Raw genomic sequence first — 21146 nt, forward strand, 5'->3', positions numbered from 1 at the left:
ATTAATAGAATTCAACAGATAGCAAGGACTTTAGGATACAGAAAGTCCACAATCATAGGCCTTGTAAAAAGCTACGGTAAACAAAAAGCTACGAATCCAAACCATAACAACAATACTACATTCAATAAGTTCACATACAATGAACAAACGAAGAAGGTGGTGAAGGAATTAGGAAAATACAAAAATGCAAGGATAATATATAAAAGAGCACCCAATATTTATAGATTATTAAGAAACGACAAGGACAAAATTAATTTAGAAGACCAACCGGGTGTATACAGTATACCCTTTGAGAACCAACAATTAGGTATTGAGAAAGAGTATATCGGAGTAACCAGAAGAAACCTGAAAGTACGACTAAAGGAGCACAAATATAGTATAAATAAAAAACTGAATAGTACGATATTAGCAAGTATGGCACAGGCAGACGGATCAGTAGTCAAATGGGATGAAGCCAAGATTGTTAGGACGGGACACTCACCTTCCATCGCAATGGAAATGGAGAAAATAGAGATTTACAGAAGTAAGATGAGGGACAGATGCCTAAATGCAAAAGATGCAAAAGCATTACCAACGGCTTGGAAATATAAAATTGAGAAAAATATGGGTTTTAATAATCCATAAACATTTTCATGTTCTGGAGTTTTTAGTATTTCAAACTCAAAGTTATAAATTTTCTTTTATTTTATTGTTAAATTGAAACGCGATTTTTAGATTACATTTTATCATATATTTAGTTTAATTTATTTATTATACATAAAAGTTGTAATAAGTTCAAATTCAAACGAATTTCGAACGAATGATTCCATTACAACGAAAACTATTAAAACCTGAAGATGGCCTATACGAATTGGCCGAAAACGTTTGGAATAAACAAAAATAACTCGGCAAAAAATTCAGGTGTGTGTGATTTATTATTGTAATTACCGAATTTTTCCGCCAGGGTTCCCGCGTTCCGAAATATCGTCTGTTGGGTTTCGGGTCGTTCGGTTATTGATTTCGGAGCAAGATGGCCGACGAATCTGTCGAAATCGAAGAAAAGAAAGTTTGTATTTTTGCCAAAAGAAACGTAAGAAACCAAAATTCGCGAAAGAGGAGAGCGCAGAAAGAAGAAACGAGTAAGTTTTTCTAATTAATAACTCAAAGACGGCCGAATTAAATGGTTCAAGTGCGGGTAGAAAGTATCTTTAGGTCATTTCCATTTGTTTATTTATGTATGTTTATGTATATACAAAGCAACCGAAGGTAATTCTTACGGGTTTAAGTCATCAAAAGGATGTGAATTGTTATCAAACAGTCTAAAGTTTATTCACATGTAAAGTTTATTCACATTTTGAAGGCAATTGTCAGTTGGTATCAGGCATCGTCAATGTCTACAAGTGGCATCGAGTGACGTCACATGATATCATTTTATAGGATTTTGTGGTAAATAACTTTAAAAGTTGAAGACAAGTGATATAACTGTGCACCGTCTAAAACTATTCAAAAACTACAGAAATTATATCGGTATCTTATAAAATGATAAATATTTTTATCGGAGTCCGAATAGTTTGGCCGGGTGCCGGTAGTCGGTGGTGGGTTTGTACCTCGCCGACGGGCCAGCCTCGCCTCTTTGTATTTTCTGGGTTTTCTTCGTGTTGATTTATATTATTTTAGAAAGCGTATATATGGGGTGATTATAGTGTAAAACTTTATCCATGTTTGTAAAATGATACATTAAACAGCTTAGATCTCATTAACAAGTGTCTAGAAATGTATTGTTTAGGGGCCGGACACGTTTTATTATTATTGGGTGATGTACGGCAGGTAGTTTTGAATATGGTATGTGTGGTCAAATACAACAGTTGTTCAAACTGATGTCCTCCGACATCATTGCAAACATTAAAGGAGGTGTGAATATTGATTAATAATGACTATGTTTTTAACAAAAAATAAATTGGAATAGATTGGTTATGATTAGATGGGCATTGTAATAAAATTATATTGAAATTGAAGTTTTTTTTATTTTAAAATGGAATTATTTATAAATCATATTATTGAGAAAGAGCTTAAAATAATTTTTTTTTATGCTCTCTCTGAAGAATATTATGAATTTAAAAAATTAATATTTTAATACATTTTTATATAATAGAAATTACCTTCTGTCAAATAAACTCAAAAATGACAATGTAATAAAGGTAATGATTATGTTTAAGATATGTTTTATTTTGTTAAAGTTACATTTAATGTTAAATTGTTATCTAGGTAGTAGCGAAGATGAAACTGTAATAGTCAGAAAGGATAAGAAGCTTGGCCCTACTAATCCTATGATACAAGGAGTAAGTAAATTTGCTAATGTTGAATTTTAATCTAAATTATACCATTTTAGAATCTATTATTCAATACTTTTTTAATTGCTCCATGGATATTGTACAGCATGACTGGGAAGTAATTCACACTGTTAGTTTGCTCTTCTAAAGGAGATACATAGACATATGTCAAAACATAACTTACACTTGTTCAAAACATCAGTATGAGCTCTTGTAAATGAAGATCAACACTCAAAACTAGCATGAATTAACTCAAAATAGTAATTTTACTAATGCTTTCATATGTTTGTAACAAACATCAGGTAAAAATACATAGAGAGCAGAACTAACAAACAAATTAAAATGGAATACAAGTTCAGTGTAAAATTATTTTTTGAACACATTGAATTTGTAAATGCACAATTAGGTAAAATATTATTATGGGCTCTATTGTGATCATGGCAGAATCTGACAGTAACAGTGTTACCAGACAACTTTTTTGTTGTGTGGTAACACTGCTGACTGACAACTCTAAATATGAATTGGCCATGGATCTGAGACATTTCCAGCACCTCTCCTATGGCCACTATGGCCTTCTTATGATGCAGACAATGCTTTATGGAGTTTTTCAAGAACAAAGTTAGTCAACAGTACTACCAGATAACAGAAGAGTGAAGTTGAAGAATGCAGTGATAGGAGCATTTTCTTCTCACACTAGATAATCTTTACAGAACTTCTTGATGAACTTGGCTCTGTATCAAACTCTGCCATGATCATGATTAAGCCTATTCCTTATACTTGCCCATTACAGCAGTATGTTCTGATGTCTTGGTATCTTCTTTACAAGAACAAAAACACAGTGCATGATGTAACCTCTTGGACACCCATGGAGTGTACTTAATTTTAGTTTATTTTTAAGGTATGTTACATCATTGTTGTGCAGGAGTTTTGTGGAATATTATTTTTGTCATGAATTTTTTGTGGAAGGTGGAATTTCTTTGCAATACTGATTCATTGTATTGACAATTGTGGTATTTATTAATTAATATTAATAAAAATTATTAAAAAAAAAGTCAGAACAATTATATAATAAATTTCAGAAAATAATTGAAGAAACATGTAAACTCTTCATCTTTCATCCATATCACACCTAAATTATATTTAATAAATACACACCTTTACATACATTTCCAGCATTTCACACCTTGGGAACAAATAGTCTTACAGCAGAGTCGATTTTTATTGTAGGCTCGTATCTGTCTCAATATGTAAAATATGTAAGATAAAATTTTATACTTTTCATTAATATATGTGTGTATAATTATGCTATCGCCAAATGAAATTTTATCTTGCATGTTTTACATAATTAGGCAGATAAGAGCCTATAATAAAAGATTGACTCTGCAATAAGACTTTTCCCGAAGTGTGACATGGACAAAAGGTGAAGACTTTACATGTTTCTTCAATTATTTTGTGAAATTTTAAAATTGTGGTATTCTTGTTCTCTAACTTCTCTGCCAGTTTGAGAAAAGTGATGAAATTGTAATTAGTTACATTTCTTCCTTTGCATTAGGTATAACTTCAAAATGTGAAGCACCATATTCTCTGAAACAGTTTCATCTGCTGGACCTAATTCATTCTTCTCTAAATAGGTAAACAGAAAAGTGCTCAGAATACATTTGAAATCTACATCCACTGCCAATCTAAAATTTATTTTACTTTTGCCATGTTATGAGTGTCTATGTATTCCTTTTGCATGTTAAATCTGTTTTATACCGCTGGCACTCTGTAGACTCCTGGTATTCTGTGACCATCTTGCTTATCCTTCTCATGCTTGTGCTTATTGGCTGCGTGAGCACAAAATCAACATTAGGAAGGGATCTGCACCACTGTGTTATCCATGTATCCCATGGAATCTGGAGTATAAGTTCATTGGGATCTAGTCTCTATAATATGTCCCACAAGATGGAGTGGCTGCTTAAAACCTTTGGAGCAAATAGAAATGTACTAGTACAAGGCATGGAAATCTGTCTTTGAGCTGTAGTTCACTATGTTATATATATTTTTTTATTTTATTGTATGCTTTTTTATATGCTTTGTGTAAATCCAGATAATTTTTGAATTATATTGGGCTATACTACTACTACTACTATTATTAATTGAATGCTAAGTAATTTGACACTAGAGGAGCATTTAGTGCCATCTCTTGCTAAATTTAATATTTATAATCAAGTTAATATTTTAATAATTAATTTAGAAGGCTTTGGAAGAAAAAAAATCAGCCCAAATTGGGACTTGAACCCACAACTCCCACTTATTGTGTGATTGAGTTGCCAGTTATGCTGCCTGGACCTTCATCCAATTCTCACTTTCACAACTTATTCATTTAGACAAGCAACCAAGTATGGTTGTGTCATTTTTGTATTTGGAACGATAGCCTGAAGATGGCTTCAGAGAGGATGAAATCGTTTGTGTTCATCAACATAAGATTACTTAAGACACAAGATTAATGTGAATTAAGTTGTCAAGCTTGTTCATTTAAATTTTGCTACCATGGGAACTGATTCTGTAAAGCTTTTGGTTGAAAATTAACTGACCATTTTTATTGTACAGTCGACCCCCCTATAACGTACGTTCCTATAACGACAATTCCTATAACGTAGCGAAAAAATTGTAGAAACTTTCGTATAAAATACCTCCTATAACGTCGTTTCGCGACAAGATTGATAGAGTCTGGACCAATAGTGGATGAGCAGCCGAACTACTTTCCTCCGACCCTGCGCCACGCTACGGAGCGGCTAAATTGAGTTTGCTATCGTCTGTTTAGTATTATATATAAATTATATATAAATTAGGTACTGTACATATAATTATATATTAATTATATATAAATTAGGTACTGTATATATAATTATATATTAACTTAATTTATTGTAACTTTATTATAATTATATATATGCTTTCTGCCGCCTGGCAACACGCTACGGAGATTTTAGGCTAGTAAGTTGAGTTTATTATCGTCTGTACAGTATGTAAATTAGGTACCGTAAGTCTAATACAGCACTAATTTTATACATTTCTTGTGAAAGAAACACTTCTTATTCAACGGCCATAAAAATTATTTATATTAATGATGTCTCCAAAGGTCAAGTTATTTTTATGCGAAAAATTCGTTATTAGAAATCGCGGCCGCCGTTTCATGTGCTGTTCCGCGATGAAAACCAGCTTTAAGCAACGGCGTAGTCGAACGGTACACACTCGGTAAGTAATCCTATAATTTTTTGTTTATAGCGTAGTTTATACGGATTATTCCCAAAAAATTATACGTGTTTTGGAAATGTTGAGTGGAATTAGTCTAGAATCGGTTAATTTTATAGAAGAAAACCTTTCAAACAGCCTTAGTCCGTAAAGTTCCCACCTATCGGGCTGCGATTGGCTCATGTATTTAATCATTCCTACAACGTAATTTTCGGTTAGCGTGGAACGTATCTAAGCATTATAGGGGGGTCTACTGTATTTATTTCTTCATTTTTTCTGGAATAAAGATGAAGATCAAAAATAAAATCTTACACAGGGCACATGAAAAGCTATCTATGGTACTGCACAGAATTAGAAAACATCAAAAGGAAAGCATGAATGACATTAATGAAATATAAAGAAATGCTACTCTAAGTCATCCACAGAAAGGCTGCCTCTTCATTATAAAAAGAGAGGATATGGTCTCAGTTGTTTTAAACCTCCACTACAAACAAATACAGACACTGCAAGAGTTTTTTTTACAGAAAACAAGAAACACCACAATTACACAAAGATGTCACTGTTGCAGACAAAAATATTATGCCATTAAAATTACACATTCTGACATGGATATAACATAGTACACAAAATACACAATCATCATCATGCAGTCTTGGATTTGAAAGGAGCTCTGTGGTACACATCTTAATGACCTGACAGAACTGCATCAAACTGCTGGCTGACTTACAGATGTTTCTTTGCAAAGACATCTGTAAGTCAGCTAAATTGCCATATAAAATTAGGTCATAGATACAAGAAATTACAGAAATCACATTTTAAAGTATATAACACTTACAGATGACACTTTTAGAAAATGCCATGTAATGCACAAAACTATACAACACATCATGTTGGGTTTTAATGTAATCCAAAACAAGATAGTAACTCCTTGAACAGTTTGGCATTAAAAGAAAGTTGTATAATGATGATACACTGATGTTTATTTATATTTGTGTTCCATTCATTTTCAATAAAGCTAAATCTGTTTTTGATTATATTATTAATTGTTTAGTAAAATAAACTCTTAAGTATATTAAAGCTTATATTTATAATACACTTGTTGTAATAAAAATTAGTGCAGCAAGGAGGAGTTGGAATCAAACAAAATTGTACATGTGCGGGTGTAATTTTGATATAAGTGATTACAAAATGAAATCAAAAGGATCATTTATTGCAGGAAAAACTACAAATGAAAGAAGGTTCTAGTATTCTAGTATCCTGTTGGACCATCTCTAGTGTGAATACACGATGTGATATGGATGGGTGTAGAGGCATACAGGTTCCGTAGGGTGTCCTGCGGCATCTCGGTCTTCTAGTTTGGCCAAACTCCTAGACTATCCAACTTGGCATCCCAGGTGATCCCAGACATGTTTGATTGGTGACAAATCATGGGGCAGAGCTGGCCAGGAAAGTGTTGCAATGTGATGGAGGCAGTCTTGTGCTACCCATGGTTTGTGTAGTTCAGCATTACACTGTTGGAAAATGGCTTTTGAGAGCCCTGCCATCAGAGGCAACACACATGGCTGCAGGATATAACTAACATACCAGCTGAGCTATTGTGGTCCCTTGGATCATTACTAGAGGTGACTGACTGTCATGTGTGATGGCTGCCTGAACCATCAAACTGGCTGTGGGGCAGTGTGCCTCTTTAAAGCTTAGGCAGGATTGAGGTGTTCACCACAGGTCCTCCAGACACAAACATGGCTGTTGTCGATGCCCAAACTGAATTTGGATTCATCATTGTAGACGACCTGGTTCCATTCTGTTGTGGTCTGATTCCATCAACAGTGACACCACTTCAAACAAAGGCAACAATGGGTGGCTGTCAATGGCAGCAGATGTAATGGCTACCGCAATACTAAATGTTTTTCACCCAGGTGCCTCTAAATGGTATGGACAGACTCGGGCCTGTAATGATGACATCACCTGTGTCTGGATAGTGGACAATGATACAGTTGACTGTGTGCATGTTTGTTGGAGGACCAGTGGTGAACTAGCCTCTCAGGCTAGTTCACCACTCATCCTCCAACAGATCACTAGACAGATTCACAGATCCTAGGCAGATCACTAGCCTCTCAGGCTAGTGATCTGCCTAGGATTTGTGATCTGACGCTCAGGATGCCCTTGGCATCCTGAGCGTCAGATCACAGCGTCAGATCACACACACACACGCTCAGGATGCCAAGGGCATCCTGAGCGTGTGTGTGTGTGAACTCTCTCTCATCCACTGTCCCAACACCAGCTCACAGTGTTGTGAGAATGGCCAAGGTGGCAGGCTATTCAGTGAGATGACAATCCAGCTTCTCTCAACCTTATCCTTTTCCTTTCAAATTTGGTTAGTCTCTCTAGTGATACAGCATCCCTCTGCAACAGGTAAACTGTAGACAGGATGTCTTTGCATACTTTTTTTGACAGCCAAGGGAGATGCACTTTAATGCCTTCTGCTGGCATTATGCAATGAGCCAACACAGTATAACTCTAATCATTTCCAATCTGCTTGAGATTATCTGCATGCCAAGTGTCACAGCAATACAACAACTCCTCCTTGGTGTACTAATTTTTATAGCGATTAATGTATTTAAACACATCAACAACCCAATAACGTGATGTATTAATAATCAACCAACCAACAGCCAAAATAATTGGGCAGAGATTATTCTACAAATATTATTTTTAGAAATTACATGCCTTGGGTAACTGTTGGATTGTTATATCTAAAGTTTAAATGTGTCTGAAGAGATGAGTTCCTTGGAGGTCCAGGTGGCTTAACTGGTCAGCGCACCACATGGTAAGTGGAGGTTGTGGGTTCGACTCCTGCTCTGGGCCAATTCCTTTCTTCCAGACTATTCTAAATTTAAAATTAAATTATAGTTTCTACTTTAGTTAAGAGATGGCACCTAACATCTACCTCTAGTTGTTCTTATCATGTAATTTCTAAAAATAATATTTGTAGGATAATTTCTGTCTGATTATTTTGGCTGTTGGTTGGTTGAATGTATTTAAATAATATGTGCTGAGTGGCCAGTTATTAGAGCAACCCTTCACTTGGATGGGTTTTCTAACACAGAAAAACAAGAAAGCATGCCTGCTGTGGGCCAGGAGCAACACAATTGGACTACTTGCTGAGTGGATAATTAATGGCACGGGCTACCTCAACATTGTTGCCAACCAGGTATACCTGTTTGTGGCTATGGTATTTCCCATTACAGATTGATACTTTCAGCAGGACAACGCACTGTATCACTGTGCTCGATTGGTCTCAGATTAATCAATGAAAACAACTGAGTACAACTTGCTTCATTAGTTGACTCAGTTGTCTGATCTCAACCCATTGAGCATTTATGGGATGAGGTGAAATGATCCATTCAAAGCCTATAAATGCCACTATCTTATATGAACCAACTAATGACTGCTATTATGTTAGCATGGGCCAATATTCCAATAGTTTAAAAAACTTTTAGGATCAACTTATAGAAGAATTGTGGCTGTGATCAAAGCTTGAAGAAGACAAACTTGTTATTAGTATGGTATCTCTAATAATTTGGTCACTCAGTGTATGATTAAAATTAAATGTAGGATTGGTTTTAAATGTTTTCTTTAAAAATTATGAAATATTAGAAAATATTTTATATAGAATTAAATAGTAATAATTAAAATATTTTTAAAATTATTTTGACAGACTAAATCCAAAAAAGAAAAGAACAATATTGAATATAGCAGCGACAGTGACGAAGCACCTGTTAGTTTATCATACAAATCTAAAAAATCTGCAGTAAGTTATTTATTAAATAATAGTTTGCCATTTGTATTTACCAACAAATAACTATCTTAGTAAAAATTGTATGTTAAAATTATTTTATTATTAGTTTATTGAGTATATAATTTTTTCTATAAGTGTGAGGCCAGCCGATTAGGGGTGAGGTGTTTTCGACAGTTCGGTCGGTCCTTGGGTGTTTCGCACGTCGGACGCAGAGAACGATGTCCCCGGAGCACGCACCAGCACTTGTCGCGATGTCCTCGGTTAACGAGTCGAACCTCGGCGATTCTGGACAGAACGGGTTGTCGAAACCAGCTCCTAGGGCGTCGAAAGAGCCTTCGTTGTGTCTCTGTCGTGAGCACCAAATCCCAGCAGGGTAGCGCTACGCACCAAAACCCAAGACTCCGTAAAGTTCCCGAAAACGCGGTTTTATCAATTTTTCCACCGCGGTCGCCTCTCCATTGGTCTCTCCTCGTCACATGGTGACAATTCGAAACTCCAGGAAGGGCGCGGGAGAGTTCAACGTCGCGTCGGAACACGACTCCTCTCCAACCTCGTTTTCCTCGACTTTACTCTATCTATTGTTTAAAATCTTTTAACAAGACAAAAGGTTCATTGTTTAAATCCGATCTTTAAGTTCGCTCTTTCGCACTACGAAAATTGACTCTTTTAAAAAGTCGTTATTGGCCTGCTTTCGGACCCCGTTTGGGTCCTCACATAAGTGTGAAAATTTTTAAAGAAGAATTATTTTTTTAGATCAAAGATTTTTTTAATGGAAATTTTGAATTAGTGAATAAGAAAAGTCTGAGCACCAAATTAACTGCTGGATCTTCTATCAGCTGTATTAAGTTAATTAATAATCAGATACAAAGCAGTTTGGCTAGAGGAAGTTGTGCGGTTTGTATTTCATCCAAAAATTTATTGGACAAACATACATATAGGCTTGTTTAGGAAGCCCGTGTATAGACAGTCTCCAAAAATCGTGGAACGCTCAAAGCTCACTCCATTTGTTCCACTGACATATAACGTTTATGGATGTAAAGGACAGCTAGATCTACCTTAATCACTTTAGTTCCTAGCAATTTTTGATGTAAATGTAATTAAACATAAAAAATACTTAAAACTGAAAAAAAAACAAAAGAAATGCGTTAATTTTGAAGAAAAAGCTTCAAAGTTTAACTTCCTTTGTCTCGCCCTTCTGTGAAATTTAGCACGGATGAGTCATTGTTTACACATCTGGATGACCTTGAACACAGCTGGAGTTGGATTTTCCAGGACATTCTTATAGACGTCGCGGGAGGACAAGGGTTTAAAGTAGGGTGAACACTAGCTGGCCGTATATTTTTAAATATTTTTTAAAAATTTGGAGACTTAAAAAACATTCCAAAAATTCAAAAAAAAAAAAAATTGAAAAATGGCCTTAAGGACCGTGTTTTATTTAACTCTATGTATTCTGCCCGAGTTAACTCGGGCGAGGAACTAAAAGGGTTTTAATTAACTCTTCACATCCAGATGTTAGTGATTTGTTTTTAGAGTGAGCTTTTGCAATTCGGGGATTCCCCTTGTATTACTTTTCAATAAAATAAACTGAATTAAGTTTGAATACAAGTTTATTTTAAGCTTTTATATGAATTTCTTTCAGACATTTGAAATAATTTATTAAGCAGCCTATTTCTTTTAATTTCTGCAAACTTTTTTATGTGGTTTTAAGTTAATTTTAACTCGTTGTTTTGGTTTTATGCGATTTTAGAAAATTACGGAACATATCCCTACTTTTTCAAGGCAAGTAAAAAGTATTTTTTTTATGCAAATTTTTTATATGCGCTTTTCTGTAGAACGTATCCACCGCATAAAACGAGACCTTACAGTAGACTGCATTCATTGGAAGTTGCTTGGGACCTCCAATGCTTTAATCAATGGTTAATCAAACTTTAATGAACAGAAAATAATTTTAACATATAAAGTAAGATGTAATAAATTTAACATTTTGACCATCTTGCTTACAAATAATGCCATCAAAGTGAAGCATGGAATAACACAAATGTAAATGTAAAACCTGACAAAATGTAAATATTTTTCTAAACATAAGTGTTACAAATATATTTGATGCATTACATGTTTTTGTGAAATACATACATTAAGGTGATTAAGACAAAAATTATCATACAGTGGTAATGATTATAATAATTGATCAGATTACAGTATTAATGGCCATCTGACCAGTCAAAAATTGTTGTGATCATTAATATTTGATAAAAACAAAATATATTGAAATTTTTATAGTTTTCTACATACTAGAGTTCAGGAGGTTTAATTTAAGACCTCATTTTCTGAATTTGATCAATGGTAAGTGTGTGAACTAAGTCACTTTGTATGCTTTTAAATATATAGATTTAATAATAATAATATAATTTTAAATTAAATTTCTAAACTTTTCATAACGAACATTACAGGTATAAGATCAAATACCCAACAGCTAATGAGTTTTTATTATTTTAGTGAAATATATTATTGTTAACATTTAAGTTAGAAATTGCATGAAAATTTGTTGGTGATGCCTTAAAATAAACTCAGTTTAAAAATATAATTTACACAAAAGTTTGAATGTGCTGTACCTATATATTTAACTAGCAGACCCCGCCACACGTTGTTGTGGCTCAAAATGTATCTATTATAAATTTATAACACTTCCCCCGTGGGGGGGNCGCTAATATTATGGATAGAAGATATGAACAAGAAATGGTTGCCTTTAAATAAAACTGCACTTAAACACAAAGCCTTAAAAATATTTGATTATTTAAAACAAATGGGACAGTCGTCAGTAGTGTGGCGTAGCGTGGATGTCAGCCGCCCGGGACGGAGGAAAATTTCGCTGCTCCCCTATTTAGGTATCTCAATTTAAAAGACTAAAATTCAGTTTTGTCACAGAATAAGTAATGAACAATTCCGTGCACATTTCAATCGGTCCGAATCGTAGGTACGACAAAAATATGATATGAAATGGTTCAAATTTTTACAAGATATTATTATTATTTATTGTGAAATTTTGCTGCCCCCTAAAAGTGACGCATGGGGCGGGCGCCCCCATTATGCTACGCTACTGGTCAGCTGATGAAACCAGTGTTAAATTCGTGGCTACCAATGGCTGGTTTGAAAAATTCAAAAAACACCATTCAAACGCCAAGTTTTTCTCTTTTTAGAACCAAATCTCAGTTTTTGTATTGAGTTTGTGTCTCCTATAACGTGATTTCCCACAACGCGGTATTTTCAAGGAACATATCTGCTGCGTTGTAGGAGGCCTACCTGTAATTGCCGGTAGTTCCAAGGCATTTAGAAAAGGTGACCTTTGAAACCCATACAATAATTTTATTGAAAATTATTATTGTATGTTATTTTTACAAAACATATTATAGGTACATTCCTCAATTAACCAAGTAAAATTTCTTAAAATTTATCTTATATTTAGTGTGCTGCCAAATTTTTAAATTATTAAAAGTTTACTGTGACAAAGAAAAGGTTGAGAATCACTACTGTGTACTAATATTATTTTTGTCTAATTGAAGTAAAAAAATATCAGTATGGTTTGCTTAATAAATGCCATTAAAGAACCAAATTGACACTTGTCACTTGATTGTTGGTTGGTTTTACTAGATTTTAATTTATTTGAAAGCAGTGCTGGCATGATTTTAAAAAAAATGTTTTAAAACATAGGCATCAAATTTAAAACATGGTTTTTTTTTGGAAATAAAACATTTGATATAGTAAAATAGAAAAAGAAAAAAGCAAAACAGAAAAACTTCAGTGTAAGACTCAAGAATGTACAGAATGTTTTATTTAATATAAAATATAGCATTTTTAAATGTTTCTTTATGCAATGGCATTTTTAAGATTTGCGTGTACAAACACCAAAACAGGATTGACAGCAGTGGCTTCTGCAGCTTGAAGAATTTCTTATTTTCAGAAATGTACAATGCCAGTAGTGTTTGTTTCAGTGCTTGAAAACTTTAACAAGCTTTGCTGCCTTTTCCTGTCCAAGTCGGTTTCTAAGTTTTGAATGAACAAGTCCATAGGTAGAAAAAATTCTCTCAATTCCCGCTGAAGAAGCCACTGCTGTATGCAGCTCTGTAACTAATTTTAAAACAGGTTCATCAATTCTGCCACCATGTAAGAGGCGTGATATTAGTTAACACAGACTCTGCAAATATGTGTTGCAGAAATGAGCTAGTTTTTGCCAAGTATTTTAAAACTGAAGGCATAGTGTCTGGGTAGTAAGTGTGGCACACAGTTAGTGAAGCATCCTTCATACTTGTCTGTGAGCTTTGCACCCTGGTATCTTGGGTCCAGAAGATTTGCTAAAAGATGATAGTCTGTGATAACCATATCAAATCTATCTATGGCTGCTTGCGTGACTCCAATGATCCCAAGTTGTTGCAAGTCATTTTGAACACTATAAAAGTAATAATATCATTAGACATATAAATTTAATTTAATGAATATAAATTAATTTAATGAACACAATTTTGAAATTAGATTGGATAAAAAAAAAATTCTGGTTAATATAACTTATCCAAACCATAATTCAACTCCTTTACTAATTTTGCAGTCATTTCTTTGTATTTTATCTAATGTAACAACAATGATCTTTAAATGTGTCAGCAAATCTTCAGCATCATGCTTAATTCCAACATTTTGAACTTTGGCCACAATATCCTTGTGAATTACAAGCCTGTTTTCGTCGCAAACCTGTTAACATAAGATTTGTAATGGTTTTTAAGATTAAACACTTGATACTCGTTAACTTTACTCAATGAGTATTGAATAACTAGCGTTAGAGTAAACAGTCACTTTACAAAACAAAATAATCTTATAATTCATCTCATCATTATTACTATAAGTAATCACACTTCAACACAGCTAGCATATGCTTTATGAATTAGTGACTTTGCCCACAGTACAAAATAAGAAAATAAAAATTACAGAAAGATTATAGTATCTTCATTAGGATAGGCCAGTTCTGAATGTATGACTCTAGGCAATCAGCTAAGCTGTTCCAACGTACATTCTGTGGTAATATCAATCTTTTCCACCTGCCTCTTTGTGTTTGGCTTTCGGGAAATGGATTCCGGAAGTATACAATGATGTGCTTAACTTGCTCATTAACATCTTTAATATTGATATCTTGAACCAGTAAGTTTAAAATATGAGCATAGCATTCATAAGTGACAATATCTAAATTTTCTGTTATTGTTTATGTCTCTCTCATTTTTTCATATTGCTTGCTTTGTCACTTACCAGGCTTATTACTTTACAGCCATACTTTTGATTGCATTTTTTTATTGCTGCAATTGCAATAATTTCTAAGTAGTTTGATGTGTGACTTTCTGTGCCCTGTATCAATCGAGTCAATCAAATGAACTGTTCCATTAGGATCAGTCTCACACACACAAATCACTGGTTCATAATGGATATTACTCAACCCATCAATAGCTATACAGACTGTAATATCCTTTAACTCATCATCTGATTCATTCTCAGTGGAATTGTATACAATGTCCAGCAAGGGTCCATCAACTTCCTTTTTGTGTGGAGGGTCATATACAGGTTGCAACATCTGACAAAATTTTATAAATTTGGAGTGTTCTACATAAGTAAAGGCTGAATTTGTGGCATATATAAATTTTATGCATTGGACATCCAATTGCATTTTTTGATTAGTTGATGTTTTCATAATAAATGAATCAATACATTGCAATTTCATTTTGCTTTGTGATGCAGTGCTAGTGCCACTAGTGGAGGCAGAACTGGTGGAGGAGTGCTTCCCACTGGTCTCAGACTCAGGCTCCTGATTTGCTGACTTCTGCCAATCTAAATAATAAATATAGAAACAATAAATTAATTACTAATTAGGTGTAAATTTTTAAAATTACTAATATATACAGATGTGTGAAAATTATTAGACTCAAGTATATTTTTATTCCGATTACTGATGTATCTCTAAATTTTTTTGGAGAGCTGTTTTCTGGTTACCCTTATATTTTTTAGGCTTATCTGGACTAAAATAGGATCCAACCCACAAAATTCAGTTCTGATAATAATAGAGAGGTTGAGGCGCACGTTTTAAACGTGTAAACGTGTACGTGTGACGTTCGGCGCCGCTTTCCCGTAAGCCTAAAAGTTTTTTTTTAAGCCTAAAAGCCTTAATTTTCGTGAACTATTAGTACTTAAGTATGTAAAAATTTATTACATTTCATGTTGTACGAGGGTTTACCCATTTCTCGAACTGTGTCAGAGTGAATTCGTGCTATAAAAGTACCGTGTTATACAGGGGATGGTACCAATTCTCGAACTGTGTTAGAGTGAATCCGTGCTATAGAAGTGCCGTGTTATACAGGGGTTACCTGTATGTGGGTGATCCAAAAAGATGTCTTATAGAAGGAGAGGAAATGTTAAAACAGATGATTTGCTATGGCAGAAAAGCTATTAAATGATTTTACCAAAGTTATTTTTCCTTATCTATGCAGAAATAATTCTTAAATACAATGATCTTGCTTTTTCCATCAGAAATCACTTTTAGAAGAAAATACATATTACTTTGAATTTTATTAACTTATAACAATATTAGCACCCATAATGTTTATGTAAATAATACAAAATGAATGATGCAACAAATTAAAGTATAGTCATTTTCTTTTATTCAGTATTTTATTCATAATTTGCAAAGAAAGATATTTTCTTACAGATTTATACAAAATAATTATAGAGTTAAGCACTAATAATTTTATAAAACATATTGTTATGTTATGTTTTGCTTTATTTTGGAATAAAATGTTTTGTCCTAACTAGTGTTTGAGTTCTTTATCATACAAAAATTGAAAAACAAAAATAAGTAAGCCTTATTAACTATGAGATTATGAAAAAACAGTATTAATTTAAATTGCTGTTTAATACTGCTTCATTCATTTTATAGTCAAAATGAAAATGCTTGCACTACTTTTCAAAATTTGTCATCACCCAATATTGGTCTAGATAAATTTACTACACCACAAATAATGGTTAGAATTTTGTCGATGTGTGGCAGTAAAGTCCAGTCTAATTTTTGTTTTAAAACAGCAAATAGTTTCATTCTCTGAATAGCACGTTCAACATGTACCCTGGCCTTTGCTATTTCTTCAGTTTCCAGTGAATCATGCTTGCTTAACTGATTTTGCTTTTTTATTTACCATTGTAGGTTAAACACTTTCTAATTCTTACTGACCACAGACTTGCATTATACCCATAGTAGTCGCCATTATGTAGTTTGCGCTAATACCGCTAGATGCCAGATCGATCGTTGGCACAAGTGAATAGAAAATTTTAAAAATTATAATGGTTTGAAATACACTCCCAGTTATTGCAATTCCTGTATATCATCTTGTAGGTGATTATCTTCAATATGTTTTTTCATATGAGTGACTAATCCAGCCATTTCTTTCATACATATTTTGCATTGCACCCTGCATGCTGGTTTTCTTGGATTTCCATAAATTAGTTTGTACTGGTTCCAGATATTATCAAGCCTTTTTCCTGCACCCATTTTTCACTTAACAAGTAACAACAATAATAATAATGTTTTTTTCCATCCAAGTAGTATTACAATACATTAGCTATATTGCTAACAGCATGAACTGGGATGCGCTGTCACGAACTCTCCTCTTAGTGATAAAAGTCACGTGTCACGTACTTTCATGACCTATGAGAGAGAAAAATTCCCCGTTCCCATGCTTACATTTAGCTCACAAGTCAGTAAAAGTTTATTTACTAAATTTATATAATAAAACATTGTTTTAAAGCAGTATTTTACAATGTAATATAAAACTGTTTAAAAAAAAAAAATTCTAAATAAAACATGTATTATAGTTTTATTTAAAAAAAAAAAAAACATAAATTTCCAAACCCTGATAAGAACATGTTCATTGATTTTTTTTTAATAATAATAAAAAACAACAAAATAAATTATTCACAAACAATGAAAAACTTTTCTACAGACAAATCAGTACCAAAACAAACACTGATACACGGCATAGTGGCACACCAACAGAAGAAGAACTCGCAACTTATTGGTCTTCTCTTTGGTCCAATGCTGTTACACACAATGCTGATGCAGACTGGATTAAGGAGGAGAACAGAAACTTGCACAACATACCGACTATGCCCTGTGCTGAAATAAACATACACGACATCTGCTACGCTGTGAACAGAACACACAACTGGAAGACACCTGGTGTAGATAACATTCACAATTTCTGGTACAAAAAGTTTACATCACTGCACCAGGAACTAGCTAAACATCTAACACACATCATCATCAATCCACTAGACATGCCAAAATTTCTTACTCGGGGCATTACCTACATGAAACCTAAAAACAACAAAACCACAGACCCCATACAATACAGACCAATTACATGTCTTCCAACACACTACAAATTATTGACATCCTGTATCACAAACAAAATATACAAACATGTTGAAGAACACGACATTCTTACAGAACAACAAAAAGGTTGCCGTAGAAATCACAGGGGATGCAAAGAACAGTTACTCATAGATTCAGTCATTCTACGGCAAGCACACAAACAACACAGAAACATACACATGGCATATATAGACTACAGAAAAGCATTCGACAGTGTTCCACACAGTTGGCTGCTACATATTCTACACATGTACAAAATACATCCATCACTCATTGCATTCTTCGAAAACACTATGCAGCACTGGAGAACAACACTACATCTCAGGGTTAGTAACACTTCCATACAAACAAACGAAATATTCATTAGGCGAGGAATTTTTCAAGGAAATTCCTTGAGTCCTCTCTGGTTCTGCCTAGCCCCGAACCCATTATCCAGCATGTTAAACAACATGCAATATGGCTACAATATCAGACATGAAAAAACAACACCGTTTACGCTGTCACATCTCATGTACATGTACATGGACGACATAAAACTTTATGCATCCACACAAAAACAACTTCATCAACTCCTACAAATCACACATTCATACATTAAAGACATACAAATTGAGTTTGGCCTAGACAAATGCAAAACACTTTACATAGAAAAAGGAGTCCTGAAGAAAGAAGATTTTGCACTTGGAAATGGAGAAGTTATTGAATCCATGGAAGAGGGTAAGTTCTACAAGTATTTAGGACTCCAACAGGCCAAACTAACAGAACATACACAAATAAAGCAAAGATTAATTAAAGAATACCAAAGTAGGTTAAATGCTATTTTTAGATCACAGTTAAATGCAAAACACACAGTTAAAGCAATAAACACATATGTCATCCCAGTACTCGCATACTCTTTTGGAGTTATACATTGGACTCGCACAGATCTCAAGCAACCCCAAAGGAAAACAAGAACAACACTTATTAAACATAAACATCATCATCCTAAATCCGCCACAGAAAGATTAACCCTTCCACGTAAAGATGGCGGACGTGGCCTGATTGACATAGTTAACCTTCACTACAAGCAAATACAGTCACTGCAAGAGTTTTTCTACAGAAAACAAGAAACATCACAATTACATAAAGCAATAACTCTAGTAGACTCAAATAACACACCATTAAACTTACACTCACATCATACAGACTTGACACAACACATAAAAAGCATAGACACCATTAAGCAATCGTGGGCTCGAAAGGCACTCCATGGCAGGCATCCTTATGACCTGGCCCAGGATTTTGTTGACAAAACTGCATCAAACAGCTGGTAAATTGAGGATGCCTCTTTGGGGAGACGGAAGAATTCATGATTGCCATACAGGATCAGGTCATAAATACTAAAAACTACAGAAAACACATACTCAAAGATACAACACTCACAAATGACACATGCAGAAAATGTCACATCATGCCAGAAACTATACAACACATCACTTCTGGTTGTAAGCTCTTGGCACAGACAGATTACTTACATAGACACAATCAAGTAGCAAATATAATACACCAAGAGCTTGCAAAGAAACACAAATTGGCAGACATCCACAAACCATACTACAAGTATATTCCACAGACAGTATTGGAGAATAACACGCACAAAATGTATTACGACAGAGCCATAATCACAGATAAAACAATTTACCACAACAGACCAGACATCACACTCATTGACAAACACAATAAAATCATATACATTATAGACATATCCATTCCAAACACTCAAAATGTACAAAACATATACACTGAAAAAATTAGCAAGTACACAGAACTCACCCAGGAAATAAGGCATCTGTGGAGGATGGAAAGGGTGCTTATTGTACAGTACCTTTCGTTCTCTCCTGTATAGGTGTGATACCACACACACTACACAAAAGCCTGGGAACATTACAATTGAATAGAAATACATACATCACACTACAGAAGGCCACTATATTGAAAACATGCCACATTTTTAGGAAATTCCTGAATACACACTTATTTAATTTTTGTTTTTGGTTGCTATGCCTTGACTCTGGTCCGGCATAGTACACAGCCACCGGTATCAACCAAGTATAACCCACTAAACCCAACATAATAATAATAATATATCTTTTTTACTAAATTTATAAAGAAAAAAACTTTAAGAATAATTATTTAAAACATTCTTAATTCATAAAGTTTTAAAAGAATATTAGTTCTGTTTAGCCATAAGCATTTTCTTCTGCTTAGCTTGCAGTGTTACTTAATTTCAACCCTGAGGATATTTCTGTCATTGAAGTTATCTTAAATTCAAGTAGCAAAGTTTTTATCTAGTAATAAAGAAGAAAATGACATACATGATGTGATCAATAAGTTCTGAGAATTATTTTTTAAAAGTAAACGAAAGCACTTTCTGTCGCTGAAGACGCCACTTCAAAATATTCTCCTTCAGATTTAATACACCTTTTCTAGTATTTCTGGAGCTGCTAGAAACAGTTCTGAAACTCAGATTTTGAAAGGCCTTGAATTCTTTTCACTTTTTTTTGTATGGCTTTCATGTCTTTGAAAGTTTTCTCTTTAATGCAGTTTTCAATTTTGGTAAAAGGAAAAAGTCAGAGGAAGTCAAATCTGATGAATACAGAGGATGTTCAACCAATGAAGTATCGTGTTTTATTTAGAAAATTCACTATAGGAAATGTATTTTCAAGAAAAAGTTGTGTTTCTTTTAAATGATTTTTTTATATACAATTACATTTTTATGTGTGTTTTCTTACAAAGCTAAGTTCTTCTGTTATCTAATTAACATTTTTGTTTTGTTTTGAAAATAGTCAAATTTTGATGTAATACTCCATAAATAACACCACACTTGTAAAACACCAATGAATAAGATCTTTTTCAAAAATGCTAAATAAAAGATCTTTCGATATCTGTGAATTACTAAATGTATGTTACTTTTTTGGCTATTATAACATAATAATATAATTGTTATGAATGCCCACCTCTTTAAATAGATGCAGTTTTATGCAAATACCTGCTTGTTTGCATATTGCGATGCCAAATTTGGCTTTTTTTTTACTCTTTTGGCACCAAAAATTATTTTTTAGTTTTTCAATCAATCTTCAGCAGAAAAAACAAATTGCAGATTATTTTTTAGCTTTTTGTTTAACAACTTTGATATATTGCTCCACACTTAAATGGTGAATACTGTCTCTTCCTCATTTTGTTTGATTTGAAAATCATTTAGAACATTAATTTGTTTGTGTAAATAAATTTAACTTTATTTAGTAAATTAATTCAGAATATTACAATTTAAAGATTTCAATTTCCTATTAAGTCTTAATTCACTAAATTA

At 33.6% G+C, this 21146-nt stretch overlaps 1 protein-coding gene across 1 annotated transcript; it reads left to right on the top strand.

The window, feature by feature from the left end:
* The first annotated feature begins 927 nt into the window (after positions 1 to 927).
* Positions 928 to 10299, top strand: LOC111620539. The gene is made up of 3 exons (XM_023362468.1): positions 928 to 1118; positions 2245 to 2318; positions 9265 to 10299. Exons 1-3 carry the CDS (start codon positions 1010 to 1012, stop codon positions 9406 to 9408), a joined length of 327 nt encoding a protein of 108 aa, XP_023218236.1. The 5' UTR covers positions 928 to 1009; the 3' UTR covers positions 9409 to 10299.
* Positions 10300 to 21146: the final 10847 nt, after the last annotated feature.

Source organism: Centruroides sculpturatus, unplaced genomic scaffold (assembly GCF_000671375.1).
Source record: "Centruroides sculpturatus isolate CEXI.00-Female unplaced genomic scaffold, Cexi_2.0 scaffold244, whole genome shotgun sequence".
Taxonomy (NCBI): domain Eukaryota; kingdom Metazoa; phylum Arthropoda; class Arachnida; order Scorpiones; family Buthidae; genus Centruroides; species Centruroides sculpturatus.